A 23156-nucleotide genomic window follows, 5' to 3' on the forward strand; every position below is an offset into this window, starting at 1 on the left:
AAGTTTGCATCTCTGACTTGGTAGAGAGGCATGGGTTGTAAGTATATGAATGTGAAATGTGTTTATACTGTATATAGGGGTTGGGACACTTTTTCCCTTAATTTCATTTCCCAACCATTTCTGTTTCGGGCCTGAAATTGTTCTTGTCTAATTTTTTACATTTAAGTTATTCATATTCATATTCTGTGAACAATGTATTTTATTTTGTTAATAAAGTCCCTATCTTTCAAATTGAAACTGCTCTGCTTGCTAACTTTTATTTGTTGATACCATACTTACTATAGGGATGACTACATCATTATTAAAGCTAATTAACTATAGATTCACTATAAGATCACCATAGTAATTGTCTATAGTGTGTTCCAAAAGACCATAGAAATAATATAGAAAGCACTATAGTGATACTACATAAAACTCAATAGTATAACTATAGTAATTTCCTATAGTGGCCGAAAAACCATAGAAATACTACAGGAAACACTATAGTATAACTGTAACTTCACTATAAGATCACCATAGCCAACTCTATAGTATTACTAAAGTAATTCTCTATAGTGTGTCCCAAAACACCATAGAAATACTATAGCAGTTTTTTGTGGTATTTCTATAGTAATTCTTATTAGTAATACTATAGTGTTTTTTCGTAAGAGGGTAGAATTGTCGATTCTTGTTCTGTGTTTTCTGTGATGCCTCTCACCCTCTCAGACTTTCAGTTGCGCTGGCTGCTTAAGAGACGCGCTACCATGGAAACCAAACAATGGTGTAGCTATATTAAAGTCAGAGTGCAAACAGTCGTGACAAAATCTGATTTTGTCAGAAATCGGAAGAAATGGGGGAGACATATGACCCCGGGAGAGGTTAATGCAATCGGGAGTCTCCCGCGAAAATCGGGAGGGTTGGCAAGTATCGGGGGTCCCACTGACACCAGCCCATTTTTGGATCTTGGCTCGCTCCTATTTTGACTGTCCTTTGTCATAAGTGTCTTTCAAGTCCACTGCTGGAAATGTTATCACACAGGGAGCATTATTGTATGCCTCTGATAAATATTTGTGAGATTAAGACCATAGAAACTAAAGATCAAAAGGTTCTACTACCTACATTTCCTCTAGTTTTCAGTATATTTAAATGATTTCATTTCAAGGGTTTCCCTGCGCTGAATTAATAATGTTGAGCAGAGCGCACTCTTCTGGGGAGACGAAAATGATTTAATAATGTCTGGGAATTCTTATCAATATTATCAGAATTTGGCCTCACAGATTTGTATTTCTGTCATCTAAATTATAATGTAAAAGAAAAGCAATTTAGGTTCTTAGTGTTTGACAACAATATAATAAAGTTAGTTAAATAACTTCCATTGCCCAAGGAAGTATAATCCATTATTTTCCAAAGAAAGCCAAAACTTTATCCAAGAAATTAAAGCTTTTTTTCTCTTCTTTTAATAATACTATGACCTCACAGGTTTATCTTTTGACCTTTGGAGGGACTCTACCCCTTAATTGACCCCTTAAACCTGGACTAAACTAGCTGTTCATAAAGAAGTTTAAACTGGCTAATATTTATAGGTATCAGTTGTTTCAATACAATGCTTACATTTAGCTGCTCTAAATTATAAAACATAAATGAAGAAGTATTTCCCATACAGGATATTGACTTGAATTGGAGTATTTTTGTAATGCTTTATTGTTACTTAATATATGGAAAAAAATTCCGGAGGAACATTGTGTATTTTTGGAGAAAGCTCATCTTCATGTCATTGTGGAAACGCATGATGCCGTCAGTTACTGTGATACAGGAGCTAGAACAACACTGATGATTAAAAACACAACACAGAAACAAACTCTAATTAGCTTTTTATTGTTTAAAAGTCATTTAAGCAGAAATACAAAAAGAAAAACTTGATTCTCTATAAAATAAGGTTATACTAGCTTTGTAGGAATAGAATAATTTGTTAGAATTACTAATTGTAAAAATAAAAGACTCAGGGAGGTGAGTTGTGTGCATAGCTTGTTAACAACCTCCAAACAATGAGAAATACAAAGATGAAAAAGGGGAGAGAATATATAAATAAATGCTTTAAAAAGAATACTAAAGGCTGTGGTGATGTAAACCCAATTTCAGACTATACAGTCAGTGACTCACCCCGAAAATTGTGAGAAACCACGTGATTAATAAACAAAAATACAAACAGGTATGTAAAGAAAAGTGATTCAACTTGTATATAATGAGCTGGATTCAACCAGTGTAGAAGTGTGAAGAATGAGAATCAGAATACCTTTATTAGTCCCACAGAGGGGAAATTTGCAAATAAGATGTGGAAGGTGGAAAACTAAAGCTTCACCGTAAAAAATATTGTGCTTTAGTATGTTTTCAGATGAAGAACAGAGTCTTAAAAAGCCGATTTTCTTTGAAAACAAGGCCAAAATGATTATTTGATTTGTTTCGGATGCAATTAAGCAATGTTTCGATTTGTCGTTTGAAAGGAAACAAGTTGTAATAAAAGTTTTTTTTTTTAAAAAGCTTAAAAGACAATCATTTGCTGGTTTCAAAATGTGCTGATTATCCCTATTTTTGATTGTAGAATATCCTTAGTTGGAGCCAAATCTTGGCAAATAACATCTGTGTCATTCAACTAAACTCAAGTGGACTTAACCTGCATTTGAAAATAAAGACTTATTCCTTTTTTAAATCTTTTTACAAAAGACATTTTTGGATTTTAAGACTCTTGAGAATAAAATGTTGTTCTTACTTTATGTGGAAAAGTATCTGGAGTACAAACCCAAATGGAAAAACTCTTTGATAAAAAATAACCCATCAACCAGCCAGCTGGGTGTGTGTGTGTGTGTGTGTGTGTGTGTGTGTGTGTGTGTGTGTGTGTGTGTGTGTCTGATCTACACAACTTTAGTGTTTGTTTACAGCTGTCTTCGGATGAACAAACTAACTAAACATCCATGCGAACACCAAATGAGCACAGACTCGTTGCTCCACCAGGGGGCAACAAAGACTTTTAGAGTCTGCAGAAATCCCTCTTCATGGATTAAACTCTGTCTTTCAAAATAAAACCAGAACAGTTTGTACCACAAAACTGTGTTTCTCAGATCGACCTCACATTCAGTTTGAACTTCGGATGGCGAAGAGAACTAAATGATAAACAAGTCATCCTTCACGGAGATGGAGCAGCAACATGCAGTGAGTATAGGCTGGGATTCCTCGGCACGTTACAACATAGAACACAATTAAAACAAAGAACAAGAAAAAAATATTTCTCTCCTCTCCATCACTAGCACTCACAGATTTCCTGGTGCTTCAGGATCATTCAAGAGAAACTTTACAGGCACAAAGTGGTTCCACTGCTTTTCCCCGATCAACAGGGAATAGCAACAACTAAAAAAAGATTAAGCGGTTCAGAGTTTTTGCATCTTTGTAGTGGTTTTCTAAACTTTTACTTTAAGCTTTAACAAAAATGACTTCTGATGAACATATCAACACTGCAAGTGTTGGGGGAAGAACACAGTTTATGACAGAAGAATAAATCAAGTAGTCAATTGGCCAGGTTTCTACCGTTGGTGAACAAAGCAAATCAGGAAGTCACTCAGGGCTAGCCGGCAATGACTTCCTGTCTCTTTCAGCTCTAATGTAATGTCATTACTGTCACTTCGCACACACATGTTCTCCACAGATGGTCTCTGGCAGTCAGTCTTAAAATATCCTTTTGATATTAAATGTACCATGACCACCTAGACGTGGAAAGGTAAAGAGGATCGAGCTAAGTACGATGTAAAACGTGTCAAAATAAATCTGTAAAAGAAATGGAATTGAGTAATGAATTTATAATGAAATTGGCTTGAATTTGACTGAAGTTGGACACCATGTGGATTTAACTCTAGTCTGTCCTATTCAATCATTTGTTTTTGAGCAGTGACATAATATTCTTGACAGTAACTGAAAAGGAAATGGCTTTAAACATTTTTACCTAAATTAACGCAGGCCCTGACAAGACACCAATATTTTTTGATCTAACATTATCAGCTTGAAAGCAGGTTCCATTTTAAACAGATAAGATACTAAAACTGAGCAGATGTTTGGTCTGTAGTGACTTTACATTGTTTAATTGACTAAATGATTCATACTCAAAGAATTTAATGAAATAGAGGAGTGGCTCAAAGTAAGAACAAATATTTCAGAGTCTTACATTTTTAGAAATAAAAAAAAGTGTTTTTCGTTTTGTTGATTTGTATACTAACTGCAAAAAAAGTATACGACAAATAAGTATACTGTACTTCAAGCAGTTGGTATTAAAAAGGGGAAATATCAGTCATCTCAGACGTAATTTTTAACCGTTTCCCTCCTTTTACGCTACAGTTAGCATAGAGCATCAGTCAGAAAAATAAAACCAGGGACAAATGTATGATGTTACTGCCTGTATCTGTTATCACCTTACAGGTAAAACAGATTTAACATCAAGTGTTATCTCTTTAAAACTCCAGGCTTCTTTGGATATAAATCCCATCCAAAGTCTAGTTAGGTAAACACACCACAAGGCAGTACAAGAAAAACATTTGTGCAGGGAAACAGCTGAACGGAGTGCAGACAAACTTCACATAAAGTGCAAACTGACGAGGTTTCTCCCCCTCGCGGCATCAGACCGGCTGAAGCTCCGAGGAAACCAGCGAGACAGGAGACGAGACGATCCACCGCTCCTGCTCCAGGTCTAATGGATCTCTATCACCACAGGCTCGTACCCGCCGGCAGACACCCTGCAGACACCAAACACACAAGAACCAGAGTCAGAGTGTGGTGTGTGTGTGTATGGACAAGTTCATTAGTGTGTTTGATGTGCTGGAGGGTTATCACAGTTACATCACTTTAATCCTTACTTTAATTGGTACCATGGACATTTATGAACAGTTTATTGTGTAGTGGCAAACAGATCTCAGTCATAAAAAAAGGGGGTAGGCTTTCAAATGAAGTCTTTTTTAAAGATCTGAAACATTTCGTTTATTGCAAGTTTTTATTTTTCCAAACTAATGCTTGAAAGTGAATATAGTTTGTTAAAGTCTGTTGATGTGGTCAATTTGTTTCCGTAAACCAGGAAGTTTATGTACTGCATTTCTTTGCAATTTGTTTGAATTGTACCCACCAAGGATAAGAGTGCCGGCTAAATAAATGCTATGTAAAAGTCAAGTCAAGTAAAATCTATAAATCATGAATTTGCCTCTAAAGGACTTCCGAATCGTCCCTAACCATCTATGACAGCCAATCATTACATTTATCACACTGTATTTGAGTCTAAAGCAAAGAGCTGCGCCAAGAACTGCAAACATTTAATCCAATCTTAGATCAGCAAAAAGTATTTAATCAGGAACAACCAAATTAAATTGAAAAGGACATATTATGCTCATTTTCAGGTTCAGATCAATAACATGCACAAAAACCTATAGAAACACACAACAGGGAAGGGAAAAGCACAATAGGGCCCCTTTAAACTAAATCTGACCAGATATGTGTTTCTAAACTTCAACACTTTTTAAAAACGTTATGGGGTTTTGCTCAAATTCTTGACAAGGAAACTGTTAAGCGCCACAAACTGACAACAATAGAAAATGTCTCTATAGCTAAAACTCCAATCTGGAAGGAAGAAACAAAGAGCGGAGGAAGTGTTTAAAAAAACCTCAATAATAGAAAGTCATAACCGAGCTCTCACCTGTTCCCGAGCCTGATGCCGCTGAGCGCAGTCGTTCCGTCTCTGCTGACAAACAGTCGCAGGTTGCTGTCTGAAAGCCAGAGACACAGAAACACAGTGAGCTGCTGCTGAAGGAACCAGAAGGCATCGACACGCAGACAAAACACAGAGCTGAGTGTGTGGGAACGAAACTCCATCCCACTCAGGGATTTTAGCCTTTGCAGACCATTTATATGCACAAAAACCTACTTTATATAAACACACTACAGGGAAGGGAAAACTCTAAAAAGCATAATAAGGCCCCATTAAATCTAGTTCTCTTTAGTGTGCACGGGCTGTAATCAACCCCTTTTAGCAGTATACAGTATAGCGACTGCTTTCCTAAAAAAATGAACATTTGTTCTGGACTCCGTCCTGCAGTTCCGCATACATGTACATATACAAACATAGTGGGACATTAAGAGACATACACATATCATCAGTCATACAACCTGTAAAGCAATCACTACTGAGATACAAATGTGCAGCTGTTGTTTTAAGTACTGTTTTTGTCCTTTTGAAACTCACAATAAAGGGAAAACATACAGAAAAGGTTGACACAGAGCTGCGCTATTGATGTTAGATTACTCCATAGTACCTTCAGTGTTGTTGACATCTGCAAAGTTTTGGCTTTGAACAATTTTCTCCACAATATCATCTGCGTCCATGCGGGTGTCGTTTACCCAAGAGGGGTGACTCTCCACCGAGTCCTGCTTCCTCCTGAACCAATACAGTAAATGAAAAATGCATGTGTAGTTAGAAGAGGCCAAACCACAGTACTCTCCTGAGCAGAGGACTTATGCACTGTACTCTGCGTTCGTACCTGGACGGCCTGTTGGGGAGTAAGATGGGCCGCGGAGGTCGAGGGGGTCTCTCTGGACGTCCGGCGTCCTTGTCGCCCTCTGCAGGGGTGTCAGCAGGGGAGGCCACGCCCCCAGAGGCGCTGCTTCCTGTCGAGGTGTTCCTGCGGTGTGTGAGGTCCGACAGGCTGGAGGAGCAGGAGTGCTCAGTGCTGTAACCTGCAGGGACACAGGCTTTTAACACAACGCTTTTATCCTCTTTACAGTGGCTTCTAGTCAGTTTAGAATAGATTTCATGGTTCTTTTGATTATTAACAGAGCACTCCATGGTGTAGTTCCGATCTTGTATCTCAGTATTTCCCTGCTGGCACTTTGATATGGTCAGGCAGAGGCCTTCAGTCTATTCCAGTCAGGACAGCTCTCGAGATAAAAGGCTCTGGAACACCATGCCCAGGCTTATACTAGATTATCCTTTATTATTCCAAAATGGAGAAACTGTTTTGCTACAGCAGCATGTTAACAAGGAAAAGCAATACAACAATATTTTATATATATATATATTTTTAGGTAGAATACAAAATAGCAGGCCAACCTACCACTAACAAATATAAACATAGAATATTGTATTGCGTACGTTATTGCAAAGGGAAAACTGAGCGTAGTCCAATTAAGAAATAAAATAAAAACATAAGAAACTACAAAGCTTTGAGCGATTTATTTTATTTTAAAGAGGACATATAATGCTCATCTTCAGGTTCATAAATGTATTCTGTGCCTCTACTGTACCATGTTTATATGATTTAATACAAGCTACATGTGACTACATAGAAAACCTAGGGACATGAGTACTCAAAACAATGTATATAGTTTGTAGGTGAACTACTCCTTTAAATGACACTTATTACGCCATGGACACTATTAGCTACATTTATTCTCTTCTCATAAAAAAAGAACACGATTGAGTACACATTTTGATTGTAATTCTGGCTACTTTCTATTTTATATACAGTATCTTATCTTGACTCTTTTCCTTATGCACCAAAACACTAAGACAAATTCCCATATAGGATATATATAGTGCACTTAACACTGGAATGTATGCTTTTCAGTAGCCTTAAGGGTTCCCCACGTGACATAAATATAATCATCTGTCAACAGGTTCGCCAAATAGACATGTGTGGACCATGTGACCATGCATTATCACCCAGTGGGATAAGCGCAAATGAAGGGTTCCAGAAATTGTGTATAGGACACAAAGTGACAGCAAGAGACCTTTAGGCGATTGTCATCACTCTTTCTCTACCAATGTACCTGTATCTCTACATTTAAAAGTGCAACAACAGAAAATGCCATGACAATGGTAGATTTAAAGAGGACATATTTTGCCCTTTTTCAGGTTCATATTTGAATTGTTTACCTCTACTGAGAATGTTTACATGCTTTAATGTCCCACCCCTAAGCCTATCATGTAAAACGTGTTGGAGCGCTAGCCAATAGAAGTGATGTCAAATAGAAGGGATTTCACTATGTTATGCAAGTAAACAAAGAGTCCAATGGAGGCGTTTCAGGCAGGGGGGAATGTGTGTGAGAGAAACTCCCTCAGGGGATTTTAGCCTTTGCAGACCATTTACAAGCACAAAAACCTATATAACACACTACAGGAAAGGGAAAACCCCCAAAAGCATAACAAGGCCTCTTTACATCTAAGCTCAAAATGCTTTTATTGCACTGCCTGCCTACCCTAGTTTGACTTGATTATGGGTTATGTGCTATTAAAAGTATAATTAAGTATAATATTATTATTAAAAAGAAATCAGATGAGACCTTAAAAATATTACAGATTATCAACGCGATATTTTGGCGAGGTGACTTTCTACAGGAGTATTGGAAATTACAGGTCTTGTATAATAAAGAGTTTAATCCCCCACAAAAAAGGGCTACATGAGACATTTGTTAGTGAGTCTTGTACCTGAGATTTTGCTGTGCTGGCTGGCATAGCTGGAGTTACGAGAGTGACCAGAGAGAAAACCTTCTGCAGGGCCGGAGTGGCTGGCTTCTGATTCATTAAGGAGACCTGAAGGCACCAAAACAAGAAAAAACAAAATGGTTACCACCTCACATATATTTATTTCATGTCAAAATGTTTATTTAGTTGCTTCCTCTGCAGGATCAGACATCAAGCAGTCTTTGTTTACTTCTGTTTCTGCAAATGCAAACTGTTTTTCCGCAACTGCAATTGTAAACTACCTTTTGTTGAAATAAAACCTGTTGTTTTTCAAGTATTTTATTTCAAAATGAAGAAGTCTTAAACATTGCCAGCAAGGACAATGATTCTTTTTTTGTTTACTTCTTCCAGGAAGTTATGTTTCTGATTGAAAAACTCTTATCGCTGAGGGGCTTAGCCAAGATCTAAGACTCAAGACTGTGTCAGATGTTTTTGTACTACTTCTTACTTCTTTGTCTTTTTGACACCATTTTACTGAGATTTACCTTTTACTACCACAGTTTGGGAACCAATGGTTTAAGATAAATGTGTAGTTTAAGGACCAGATTCAAAACTTAACCTGGTCTCGGAGTACAATACAGACTAAAATAATCCTCTTTAAATGTTTCAGCTGAGACCTGAGCTGTACCTGAGCTGATGATGGAGGGTCGAGGCTTGGAGGCTCGGCCCAGAGAGACCCCCCCAGCAGGCCCGGGCTCGGCCGTTCCCTCCCCCTTACAGTCCAGCTGCAGGGTGTGCTCTTGTCCCGGGATGGAGATGGATTTGGCTGCGCAGGGAGGCCTGCAGGAAAAAAGTAAACGCAAGTTATCAGTCTGGAAAAGATTAAATGAGCACAGAGCTGCTTAGCTTGGCAGCCTCTTCACATTCATTGGATTGCCTGCGGGGGAACTGAGTCATTGCAGCAATAAAGGACGGACGAGTGGAAATATGATGTTCAACAATCTGGTTAAAAGGTTAAAAATGTCATTAAAACACAAGGAAACCAATTATAATGTATGCAGAACTCCATCAACAGAAAAACAATGTAACTTTACAGATTCACTATTAAAAATATCTTCAGTTAATCAAGTGGAGAATGTATGGCTTGGTTTAAATTGATCAGCTTTAATTCAGTGTTACTAACTTTTCCATTGTTAATGTTTCCAACAACAACAGAGGGAAAAGAACCCACACAACTTTGGCGTATAAAGTTAACAAAGCTACAATAAAGTACCCTGAAATGAGTGGGTATAGAAAGAACTGTAATTAAGATACAACTGCATATTAATGTATATACAAACACAATACTTCTACACACTTCTAATACTGCAGCTCCAGTCTGATCTCCATCAGATAACAATGTTAAAATGGTAAGCAAACTAATATTGAGAGCAACAGGCTGATGTGATAGACGCTCTGTGATGAACTTTGTGTACTATACATTGAGAAATGACTGAGACATGAATAAAGCACATCGTATATCTCACACTCTTTCAAATACTCACGTCTTAAAACACGGATCTCCAGACAGGAGGGTCATCCCAATGATCACCTTTAAAAAAGAAATACAAATACATTTTACCACACAATTTAATTTCAGTTCCTATTGATTAACCTATATTTTTGCTATTAAGAAGAGTCAAAGTGCATGTTTTGACCCAAATTTCTGTTAAGGAACTGTAAAAGTGTGGAGTGCTTTCCCAGTAAGCTCACTGACGTACGAGTTAACAGTATGTCTTCCAGAGGAATGAGATGACAGAGTTACTCGTGACTGTCTTGGCTTTGTTTTACAGCGCAGTGTACCCTGACGGCCTCTGGGTGGTGCTGCAGAGAGAATGATCCAGAAGCTCCTTTACCCACAGAGACATTAAACTGTTCAGCTGTGTGTGAAGATGACTGCTTTTCGTTTGGTGTTGATGTTGACTTTTGGGTTTAGATGTCTTCAAAGTGATTTTATTTTGTTTAGCCAATAGTCAAAAAGCACTAAATCATTTAGCAAACATGGGGCCCTATTTTCCCATTTGTAAGGAGGATTTCCCAACAACCCGAGATTAAGGTTTAGCCTCCTTTAGATCGGTAAAGACATTGGACTTATTGTGGTGAGGAGGGAGTGCAGTAGCTTTATTATTCTTTATTTAATCTTTTTTTTTTTTCTTAGGTCATCTTTACGAAAAATACATCCTAATAGTTGCATCCCAAGTTATTAGTATTCTAAAATGTTAACTTTAGAATATATATAAAATCCTAAGTTTATATTTTTAGAGAGATTGTGTTGTGTTTATATTAAAGAACCTTTTTACTTATAGAGTGGTGCAGGGATGACGTTTTTACCCGGAATTAAGCTGCGCATGGTTTCCCTCGAGAAAAAAGCAATGGGATTTCTCCATATGATTTGGGAAAATAGTTCGAAATAAGGTCTGTGGAAAACGAACATGTTAGATAAATTCACGTTTTGTTCAGCCGGATAATATCTACATGTCTACACTACTTTTGTCATTTTCAAATCATAAATCTAGTCGCCAGAAGCAAAATGCTAACGTTATGCTATAAACGAACTACAGCAGGGTCGCTGCTTCAACGTCACGCCAACTTAAGATCCATATTCAAAGATACAGATTCAAAATTGTACAAGTTGAAGCTTTTGTTTTAACAGTTTGCAGGAGGCAGGTACTTGCTTTCAAGCAGAACAGGGCAAATAAACTTAGCAGGAGTGTTTACGTGTTCGGTGTAATGACGTACAACGTCCTCAACTTCTGTAGTCCTATTCAGCCACTTGTTAACAACCATCGTTTTTCAGACACGTAAACTCTTCAGAAATCACCAGTGGGGTCACTGCTGATGTATTTAATGTCGTAGAACAAAACGTGATCTTTCTCTTAAATTTGTGTCAACCACAGACCTTATTTCAAGGTATTTTCCAAAATCCTATGGAGAAATCCCATTGACTGAGACGAGGGAACCGGTAGTGGTAAAATGCTAACTCACTTCCGGGTTTTAGGACTCGTCACTGCACCACTCTATTCTGTGTATTTAGAGTGTGCATCATTTAGACACCCACTGTTTGTTTGTCCTTTGGACAGAAACACCAAAGCACTTAAACAGAAGTCACCAGGTTGACATGACAAAGAGCCTATTGATCCTCTACCTTTCCAATCAGGTCCCTTCTGATTAAACTCGTGGAGTGGAAGCAATTAATGAAAAGGTCAAAGTGTCAGAGTTAATGATTTAGCTTGCGTCAGGCATCACATTTACAACACAATAAAATTCCTGTTTCTACAGTGAGGGAACAGCCTTTTTGTCTTTTTTTGTCCCAGAACACCCTTCTCCTTGCCTTCAATATAGAGTTGTCCTGCCGTGTGTTCTTGGTGTCGTATCCTTCCAGCAGACAGCAGCGCACAGTGGAGCCAGAACCTGCAAACTCTGCCATGTTGAGGTCTGTGAAGCCCAGCTGAGTGAAAAAGAAGAAAAAACAAGTTAATTCTAGATTCACTAATGGACGGGTTCATTGGCATTTTATTTTTGGCATGAGAGATCTCTGTGGCACCCATCATTTACTAAATTACCGTCGTTAAAAAAAGTCACAAGCATCTGAAGTCTTTATATGACAGGGTTTAGAAACCACATGTCACTCTTAACAGACATCAAACCTATATTTTTGTTGAATTGATGAAGAGAATTACATGTTACATTTTAAAAAAAAGGTAGCTGGTTATATTCTCTGGATATACAGCCAGTGGGAAAATCATGAAACATTTGGGAACGACTCCTTGGAATCTATGGCACACCTAAACAGTGTGCACTCTGGAAAGGTATTAGGACGGCCTCTCCCTGCATGATGCAGTCTGTTTGTAATCTTTTTCTCCATTTACCCTCCCAAAAATCAAAAGATTCAGAACCTTGTTTGAAAATAAATGGGAAAATAGTCACAGAGAAAGGGGGAGTTAGGACGAGCTGTGACGGCACAAAAAGCTGAGCAAAAACAACTTTATATGGTCTATAATTGTGGTTTCTTACTAAATAAATAAAACAATTCAGTAAAGAGGAAAGAGGCCCTATTATTGTAATTTCCTAGATTTGTGTAAATTGTAAATTGTGTTAACCAGTTAAGCCCCAAGCCTGTTTGTTAAGGTCTCAGGCTCGAAAATGACATTCCCAGAACAAATGACAATAACTTCCCTTTTAAAAAGGGGAAAATTAATCTCAGTAGTATTATATATTATTACTCAAAGTAATGATAAACCTGTGAGTTGGATGTAGAAAAGTCAGAATCAATATAGAATTTTAAAGTAAATTCAGATTGAACACAGTAAAAAAATTTAAATTATAGTGTCCGTCCAAAAAACAAACCATTACTTATAGTGAAAACCACCCTTGAAGGATGGGATAGTAGACTAAAAGCTTTAGGAATCCAAACTATAACATATATTAAGTACCCTGTATCAAGATTGATGCAAAACAAGTGACATTTGACCTTTTTAGAGAGATTTAGAAGAAAAAAAAGCCACTTCTGGGGTCATTTGGGTGCATTTTCCATATCTCTGGCCCCCCTCGGTCGATTTTGATGATTGACATCTCTTTTGAACCATTAGAGCCAATTGAATCGAGGGGAAGTTCCTAAAATCCATCTAAACATTACCCATTGGTGAATGAGTGATGCGCAGTCAGAATGCCCAAAACCGGAAGCTGTCATACACTCTCGTAGCTATCATAGCAGCTATATATGAAAACTCTGTTTTTTGCCATAAATATGAAGATGGATTATCAGTAATCATTTCAAAGTGACACAGACACATTGGATTAACAATTGGATTAACTTTCAGCAGCGTTTTATGCGTTATATTGTCATTGAACACAACTTTTGATCAGAAAACAGCAAAGGTAAGACTTATTTTCCATTTTGGTCCCGTAAAGCTACGTTGTGTGATGTCTGGGTTTGCTTCCCCTGCCGCGAGTTTTGATGATATCTTGTTTGTGCAGATCCGATAAGTAATAAAGTATTTCTACTGTGAATTCTGTGCTAAGTTTCGCTCAGGGCTAATTCAGAGGCTTGTTATTACCCTTGTGTTTTGTTTAGCGAAAAATGGTTAATATTGTCTGGTAACTGAGTTTCTTCCCGTTAAGTGGGTATGACACATTCATAGTTTGTTAAATGTTAAGAAGCCCTCAGACGCTGTTTCTTGCAAGATGTTGCATGGGGCTTAATGTTTATACAAGATTCTTAATAATATTAAGCTATCTTTGGCTCTTTACTTGGTGTAACAATGAAACTTTCCCCTCTGTGGGATGAATAAAGGTATTCTGATTCTGAAACCGGCATTAGAGATCCAGATTTAGAAGGTAACACTGAAATGGACCCTACATGCCTACATGACTGTACCTTTAAAAATAACCTCACAGCTTCTTGCCGTGTGGAAACTGCCTTTGTCTGAAGCTCATTTGGGATGTTATTTTAAATTAACTACAATTTACAGCTCCTCTCAATCTAAATGTTCCCATGCTTCATTCTCCAGGTTTCCCTTTTATTGAGGAGCTTCTGTTTTCATAGGTGTGTATTTAAAAGGAAGCCAACTTCTAAAGAGGGAAGCTGGGTATATATTTAGCAAAAAGGAAACCTAAATGGAGAATAGGGAAAACAGAGGAAACGGTTCCTGTCCGGCAACAACGTCCACGGATCAACAAAAGTTTATCGCCTTGAGGGGTTTGACCTCGTAATTTCATCGCACGAGACGTGACTCATTTGGTAGGAGCTCTTACAGTTACGGTTAGAGAAGTGTTGGCAGGATGTTCTGCAGATTCCGGGCAAAAGTGAACGTAGGGAGGATGCATTTTTGATTTATTGTCAAGCTCTGCCCTAGCAGGGCTTGACAATAAATCACAAATGCGTACTCCCTACCAGTGCAGCGAGAAATGCTAATATTTACACAATGTGGCATTAAGGTTTACAGGGAGCTCATCGGCAACTTCATGAATGAGAGACACAAGCTCTTACCTTCGTATATGCTTTTCCTCCTTTGAGTTCCTGCAGGGAAAACAGGAAGACAGTAATGAACCTGGTGATCCAACTGATCCAACTTCATATTACAGTGGCCTCCAATTACAGGGATCCCAAAGAGAGAGTAAAAAATTACAGGCTGAGACCACACTCAGGGTGCCTCAGAGCATGGCATCGAGGCGCCGTTCACATGGGAGATTTCAGCATCACTGAAATATCCTGGATCCTGGATATACCTCAGACTCAAAAAGTCTGTACATTTATTTGGTTGCATCTAGTTTGTTGGTGGATGCAGTTCTTCAGGGCTGGGTATCGGTACAAGAGTTGGTTCTATATTGGTCAAGGGTCATTTATGCCTTTACAGTATTCCCACGTGCCACGCAACAAGTTTGAATAATTTGATTCTTTTTTTGGGGCAAAAGCCATTTCAATAGGGAAGAACAGCTGATTCAAAATGTTTGAACAGTAGTGTGAATCATTAATAGCTCCAGACAACCTTTTAATTACTTCTAGATCAGTGATCAATTATATTTGCAGTTAAGAGCATGGCAGTACTGGGGATTCCTGCAACTGTACCTGTTGTTAAATGACTCAAACTAACATAAACAGTATCAGACATGGTGGTTAATAAAAATAGCTTATTTGTTGGTTAATCTCTTTTGTAATTCAGTACTGCTCCATAACAAATCTTGTTAATGAATGGCTCAGATGATTATCACCTGACTACCTTTAAGTCAAAACTAATTAAATTCATAGTTTTTTTATATACACTGATTGACCTGTTGTATAAAAGTCGTACCTTCCTGACTGACAACCTGCAGATAGAGGGATCCAGGACTCCGGTATGGGGGTTTGCGCTCATTTTGGACACAAAGGTGAACCTCTTCCTCCAGCGAACACAGTTCTCTCGAACCTCCTGTCTGTGAAGAAAAAACACACAGCAGGGGCATAAATCTCTGCGATTTACAATTTATGTACTGCACATTTCCATGAATGACTTATTTCGAAAAGCCTTTCCATTTTTGCTTACTCCTCGCTTCTAGAGTTGCAGACTTTATTCAATAAAAGTATGATTTATTGTTATATTTGCTGAGGCAATACAACTGAAAATGACACTGATGTCAAAGCAACCATAAAGTGTGTATTTATGCATATACCAGGACTTACTTCCTGACATGTAGGTCAAACCCAAACGTTCTCAAGGCTCAGAAAACACATAATTCTGATTTGTTATACTCAGACTTCAGAACAGCACATTCTTTACAGTTTTGTTATCCCAGTCTCATAGCCTCATGACCAGTGTGCCCAACAAGGATCAGATTTGTCAGAGCAACACTGAGAAAACATGTTGTGAGCAAGTTTTTCCAAAACGACTGAATAACAGAGCGGATTCCCATGACTAATGACACTGGGTAAATTTTCTCATTTCAGGAACTTAACTGATTATTTCATTGATTTTGAGGATAGGGGCAGCGTTTCGCAGTGAACTGGTGACATTTTAAACTGGTAGAGTTTTCAGGATTTCCCCTCCTCCTTTACTGAAAAGAAAGCTGTCAAAGAAACCATGTACGATGGTCAAAAGATTTCTGTGAAAACACAGAAAATGCCAGTGGAAAACCTTGAAGTATCCATACATCCTGGTTAAAGGCTGGGAACACAGCAGTAGGAGTAAAAACAGACCTGGTCACCAATCTTTTTGTTTCTGAAAACAAAGGCTGAAGAAAAGTCATAGAAACACCAAAACATGGAGCAAGAGGGCAATGAATCTTGACTTGTTGTTTATTACGGTATTTCACTTGTGGCATGTGTTGTTTTGCCAGAACAAGATTTCTGTACAAATGCAGCCCAACATTGTAATCTGTAAATTAGGCTTGGAGTTGAAAACAAATGTACAATAACTAGAGGATGGGATCAACAAAAAACATATCCTTTAACTATTTTTGATAACTCCAGATTTTCTTAGTCTAACATTTATGAATTAAAATGAAAACAAAGTGCAGCTGAGGCTAAAGGGAATGTCAACGCAATTGCGTGATCATAAATCAAAAGGGAATGTCACTAAATGAGAAGCTTAGTTTTATTAGAACCGTTCAATATTTGTTGGTATGGTTGATATTTCACTCAAAATCATAAAAGCTTCAAAGTCAGCAAAGACTTGTCTAAAAGCGTTTTCGCTGTAAGCAAAAGTTATTCTACTGTGTAATTTGTAGTTAATTATGAGCATTGCTGCTTTTAAAACTGGAAGACGTCCGAAAAAAGACTGCACTTTTGAAGTTGTACTCTAAAATACTATAAACTAATTATGGGGTGGAAAAAAATGCATGTACATGTAGGTCTTTATTATTTCTAAGTTACGAGAATCGACACTGTTCTGTGATCGACCATCATTTTGTCAACCTAACATTTCAGTTGAATACCATCCTGTTTCTGAGCACAGTCATTTGTGTGAATGTTCGGACGATCACCAGTAATAGGAAAAGTTGACAACAATGTTGTTGCTGAAAAAGGAAAACGTCAAATCTTGAAACAAACATTGGATAATGTCAACATGCTGAGAAGAAGCGGATCAACTTAACAGCCCACTGTTTACCGAGTCATTTAAACTGCATGACGCATTTTCATTCCCACACATGTAAATCACAGTCCATTGATGTGGGGTGTGGCTGTATTTTTGAGCTAAAGTCAGCCTCTTATGGCGCATTTCCACTACAGGGCCTTGCTCAGTCTCGCTCGGTATGGCTAGGCCTCGTTAGGCCTTGTTAGGACTGGCTCACTTTATGCTGCGCTTCCATTACAGTTTAGTAACTGGGGCAGTAACTATAGAAACGCAGTGTAGGCGGAGCCGTGACGTCATCTTCAATGAGAACCACAAAACCAACATCAGCCATTAGCTGTTAGCACTCAAGCTCACAGCTCCTCATATCTGTTCAGAAACTAGACAAAAGTTAAACAAGTCCAAACCACAGACTGTCTGTGTCATGGCGAATAAAGTCGCTGGTTTATTTATGTCTGTAGAGGCGGTTGTTGTGAGTGTGGACGGTCGGAGCATATACAACGTTAGCTTAGCCGATCTCCATTCAGAAAACACACATTTTAAAAGGTTTTTTTGCATGACGTCTGCATGCAGACTTGTCAAAGCAATAATTCATGGTTTTTACTAACCGGTATCAGTATGTTGTTACTTCGGCATCATTTTGAAACTTGTATTACAATTAAATCACGATCAAATATGTTCATTTTGTTGTAGTTGCAGCCCCCTTGCCAGCGATTCTCTCTCTAGTTTAGCATACTTAGCCCGACTCAGCCTGGTTGTTGGCCCGGAAAGAACCTCGATGTTATGGGGCCAGAAAAACTGTGAAATAGTACCCGCTAGCCGGAACTACGCCAAGTGGAAACGCAACCAAAAACGGGCCGCCACGGCACGCTTAAAGCGAGCTCCGCGCTGTAGTGGAAATGCGCCATAAGAGATGTCCCACCCCTTAGCCTATCACATACAATGTGTTGGGGCGCTAGCCAATAGAAGCGCAATTGTTTCATAGTGATGTCATTGTGTTACGGAGGTAAACAAAATAGTCCAATGGAGGTGTTTCAGGCAGGGGGGGTGCTTATGCAGACCATTTACAGACACAAAAAACAATATAACACTCTACAGGAAAGGGAAAAGCACAAAAAGCGTAATAGGGCCCCCAAATGATACCAAGTACTGAATATAAAGTTGCATAAGAGTGTTCTTCTGTTGGAACTCTTAAAACCTAACTATTTTTACATGCTCCACAATCTATATATGATTTACTCGATGGTAAGAAGTACGCCGAGCGAGAAAGAGATCTCTTGGCTGTATAGCTAATGTCACATTTTTAAACCCCGAAATATTAACAGTGTGCCATGGACAAAGTGAAATACCATCCATAAACCTTGGACCAGATCAGGGAACAAAAACATGCATTTTTTTAAAGTTTAATTAATGAGTATATTTGCTCGTTCAAGACCGGTCCATGTTTCATCGTCTGGATTTCCTGACACTCTACCCATTAGATTGAAGTATTTCCTGTTTACTCATTTCAGCCTGATGATAGTGCTTGAAGCAAAGTAATCAGAAAAAACATTAGGATGTATCCTCTGGGGAAACATTAATTTACACGCAGCAAATGTAATGGCAATCTGGCCAAAGGTTTACGGAGAGGTCTTCTGAAACAAAGTGTTAAAGAGATTGACTAGGGAAAAAACTGATCTTTCAAGTCCTATTGCCAAGAGAACAGAAACAATTGCGTTGACACAACTAATGGGTTCATAGACAAATTGATTTCCACTCATTTTGATTGATTTAAAAAAAAAGAAGCAGTTATCATGTGACAGAAGGTGCTAATGTACAACTGACACGCATAACAAACAGCAGCTGCTCCTCACACTCCCCTCCCCCCATCACCGTATTCACCATCTCTCCACAATGTGCTGTGGGGTTTCTAACATGCATCTGCTCTCTCTTACTTTAACCACTTTTGATTATTTTCAGTTTTCTGAGCAACATTTTATTTGAGCTATGCATACACTTTTGCTTTGCTTGTACAATAAACTGTTGGCATCAATAGTAAAATGAACAATAAAATCCTCTATATGTATCATTTAAAAATGTTCCATGAGGACATCTTTTGTTATTGCCATTGCAGAATCAGTGACATCTATTAAATCACTTTTCAATTTGCTTTCTTATTAATGCTAGCACTGCTAAAATGTCTTCCGTTTTATTTTTTTGGTTGATTTGATTTGTCTGTGTACAGACCCTGTATGGCATGCAGGGTCTTTTCAGTTTACATTTTTTAATTTGATTTATAATTCATCAATTTATGGCTCACTTAAAGCAGGTATATTTGCTGATTGAAACATGTCATATGAAGTTTTAATGCATGTCTATTTAATATCATGCTAATAGATATAGATAGCAATAGCATATGAATATAGCATAGATAGGTATGTTATGATGTGTTGTGTAAATCAGATATATTAACCATTAAGCCCTAGATTACTTTAACTACTTGGACACTATCTTGCTATTCCACAAATGGTGACAGTAAAACGTCAAAAGATTTAAAAAATGCCAGGAAAGTTAATAAAGAAGAAGACTGTGAGCTATAACATAGATGAAAACCATGCTGGATTAAAAACAATTCAAGCTTTTCAAATGTTTAGGAAAGAGGGAAATTAACTATTCAAGGATACACATGGTGCGTGTTGTTGAATAACACTGAATGTTAACATAACTTTTGTTTGTTTACAAGACAACTCCGCAAGGCCTCTTTAGGCTTTGTCTGCTAATGTTCATCCATCCAAACAACATGAATTCAAGGCTTATGAAGGCATAGCCCAAAATATAGCCCATGCAAGGGTGGATTCACAACTAAGAGATTTCAAAACAGACCCACACAAAATACAAAACATGTATTAAATCCTGTTTAAGTTCTAATCCTACATTAACTATTAGTGTAGAGAGGTGGAAATGAGGCTTGGAAACAAGAGAGGTGGTCAGAAGAGTAAGAGCACAAAAGCACACGCACACTCTTTCTCTCAGCTCTTATCAGGACCCTCACACCATTGGTTGTCCAGTGTGTAACGGGGAGCGTTCCTAAACCACATTCCTCAGTCCAGATGGCTTTGTTCTGACTCCATGGAAACCTCACACTCTTCGAATCCAGCGACGCTCTGCCAGCAGCCCAGAGGAGGAGGAGACGCTCACATCGACACTCTGTCTTTGAGCCTCTGGACGTTTTTATAAGCCCTCCGCCGTTTGTTTGTGATCTCACCTACAACCTGTGTCTTTTCTGTGACTCTTTTTATTCGCATTTGTGAAAGGGAGACTGTGGTGTAACATTTAACAGAAATGTGTCAGAGGAGGCCTTATCAGAGAGCTTTCTGGCTGAGTATCAAAACTTTGACTTTTGCCTTTCACATGAGACTAAGATGTTTTGCAATCAACAACAGAACCTTCCATAGACTCATGCTGTTTTTTTTCTGTTTAATACAAGATTAATATCCGCTCTAACTTGCCCCACATATGACTCTAAATGTAGCTAACCATTTGTCTGGTAACACCTAACATCATACAAAAACTTTCATCTGAAGTTTAACTGACCACATGTGATCGGATCTCTCTTTAGCAGAGCCCCTGCAGAACAAATAAGGGAAACAGTGTTTCATCGTCTTACAAGCTGGTTTGGATCAACTCTCTCTGAGGAACACACACACAGTTGAGTAAGCGCTCCTTGATTTCTGCCCAGGACTCATTAGTGTACACGCTAGTGAAAGAACATGACCATATGCGTCCCAGAGCCCGTCCAAATGTGGTCTAAGAGATCAGATCTTAACGCTTTCTTGGTGTTTCTGCTATGCTTTTACCATCTGAACTAAGAGCTGTCCACCTGTGATTGGATGACAGAAAACGCATGTTTACACCAGGCCTGAACAGGGCCTGGGTTAAAGCAGGCCACAGTAACAGCAGACAGACACTGGAGCTGCTCTCACTCCAGCTGAACAGAGCTCACATAAACAGAGGACTGAGGGCGGCATCATAACGCCTGCAAAGACTAATACAAAGGCCGTCCTTGTGTGTGTACTCTTCCATGCATTTGTCCTGCGGGCGACTACTTTGATCATGTTGAACCAAATCAGTGTTTCTGAGAAAAACTGCCTCAACCAAACATAATTTCCAACAGCTGAAAATAGAGTAAAACCTGATGTTTCCCACACACGTCATCCTGAAGATTGAGCAGAGACTACTCGATGTTTACAGTAAAATAAGAGACGCCGTCCTGTGTTGAAAAGACACAGCATCTAAAAAATGACCATGGGTTTATAACTTTTAACCAAAAACAGAGATTAAAACAATAGCAAAGTCAGATGGCAGAATGATTCCCCCTCTCTTTGACAATTAATGTATTGTAATGTAGAACAGGCTCCTTAATTATCAACAAGTAAACAAAGATTAAAGTAAGGAGGCCAAGAGTCAAAGACAAGAGATGGAACATAATATTCCTGTGATTATATAATGTCCAGACTAGATTAGGAAGTAGTCGGGAAGCAAATAAGAGCCAGGGAGCTGATTTGTCATCTCTAAAAAACCTCAAAGGAGCGATAGATGAGGGTTTGATTGGGACCTGTTAAAAGCTCAAATGATTTCTTCGTATTTGTATTAGTATCTTGATATATAAAAAAATGTAAACTTCAGTCACTTGATAAGTCAATTAAATGTGAAACAAAGAAAATAGTTTGGAGGATTGCAAGTGAACTCCTACTTCTATTAATCTATCAGCTGTTTCTGCTAATGGAAGACCTTACAAAATCAATTAAAGTTAAGGCTAAAGTTACAGGAACTGGAATCAGATTCGTTTTGACCTTCTGCCTGTTGTTGTTTTGCAATCTAGTCAGATGACAGGTTATTTAAAAGTTGTCCCATAATAGAACTGTTTCTGAGTCAATGTAACTTAGGTTTAAAAGTCTTGTTTGGCTTGTTATGTAGCAAAGGCTGCAGCTAAATAAAGCAAGGAAAGAAAAAGAAGACTTCTCCAGGATGAATCAGACTGAAGAAGAGTAACTAAAGTTCTGATTGTGAAGTCATCAGAAAGCCTGAAATATAAACATGAAGTCCCTGATTTTAGTTGCCCCCCACAGGACCCCAGCTTGTGATGAGTCATCATGTCAGCAACGCAGCAGTATGGGATCCTTATCTCCCATCCTGGCTGCGTGGCTCCTGGGGGCCCCACAGCTCGCTTGCAGAAAGACAAACAGCAGCCGGGTCGGGTCAGGCTCAGATAAACAGCGCAGAGAGACAGAGAGTGCTGAGGAAGCAGACAGATCCTGCAGGGGACGCTGACGTAAGGACGCACCAGCAGGGGGGGCGAGGTGTCACAGAGGGGGTTACCCACAAGGTCCCAGGATCCATCAGAGCTGACGACCTTTAAACAACCATGTGTCCAGATAAAGAGAACCCAGGATAGAACACCCATACCAAAGTCGTTTTTTTGCACTGTGATAATGACTAGGGCTGCACAAACAATTGAAATGTTATCAGAATAGCAATCGAGTGGTGCAGGAATGAGTCCTCAAACCCTGAAATGAGTTAGCATTTACTCCAAGTCAAGGTTTTTTTTTTTGACAACTAAACGTCATCACCCTGAACATTAGCCATCTTTAGAGACCGTGGTGTAGTTCCTTTAGTCAAAGTCAACTTTATTGTCAATCTCAAAATATGTTTGTACACACAGAAAGATCGAAATTGTTTCCCACAGTCCCGAGGTATACAAAAAACACATAACCACAAAATACAAGAACACTCAATAATGACCAAAAAACACAAAATAACCATTTCCTTCAAGTAAGCAGGATATATATAAAAAAAGATGATGTACGTACATAGTGAAAAAATGTCCATAGCAGCGTAAAAGTGACTGGTGCTGGATTTGTTGTGTCTGTGTGTGTGTGGGGGTGTTAAAGTCCCGGTCCAGTGGGGGCAGGGTGGATAGGTGAGATAGAGGGGAGAGAAGGGAGAGAGTCAGTTCAGCCTCCTGACAACCTGGTGGACGTGTTTTTCAGTCGGGTGGTGCTCGCCCTCAGGCTGCGGAACCTTCTCCCTGAGGGCAGGAGGGTGAAGAGGCAGTTAGAGGGATGGAA

General features: G+C 38.7%; 1 protein-coding gene across 1 annotated transcript; it reads right to left on the bottom strand.

The window, feature by feature from the left end:
- Window positions 1-1833: 1833 nt before the first annotated feature.
- LOC104944444 (protein FAM102A-like) lies at window positions 1834-22441 on the bottom strand (the record flags this gene model as incomplete). Its single annotated transcript, XM_010769977.1, has 11 exons — window positions 1834-4754; window positions 5702-5771; window positions 6318-6439; window positions 6543-6738; window positions 8489-8593; window positions 9153-9304; window positions 10009-10055; window positions 11835-11951; window positions 14493-14522; window positions 15295-15451; window positions 22149-22441. Coding segments are annotated over 11 exons (1335 nt in total), but the record flags the coding sequence as incomplete, so codon positions are not given.
- Window positions 22442-23156: the final 715 nt, after the last annotated feature.

The sequence above is a fragment of the Notothenia coriiceps genome, unplaced genomic scaffold, assembly GCF_000735185.1.
Source record: "Notothenia coriiceps isolate Sejong01 unplaced genomic scaffold, NC01 NC01_scaffold00008057, whole genome shotgun sequence".
Classification (NCBI taxonomy): Eukaryota; Metazoa; Chordata; class Actinopteri; order Perciformes; family Nototheniidae; genus Notothenia; species Notothenia coriiceps.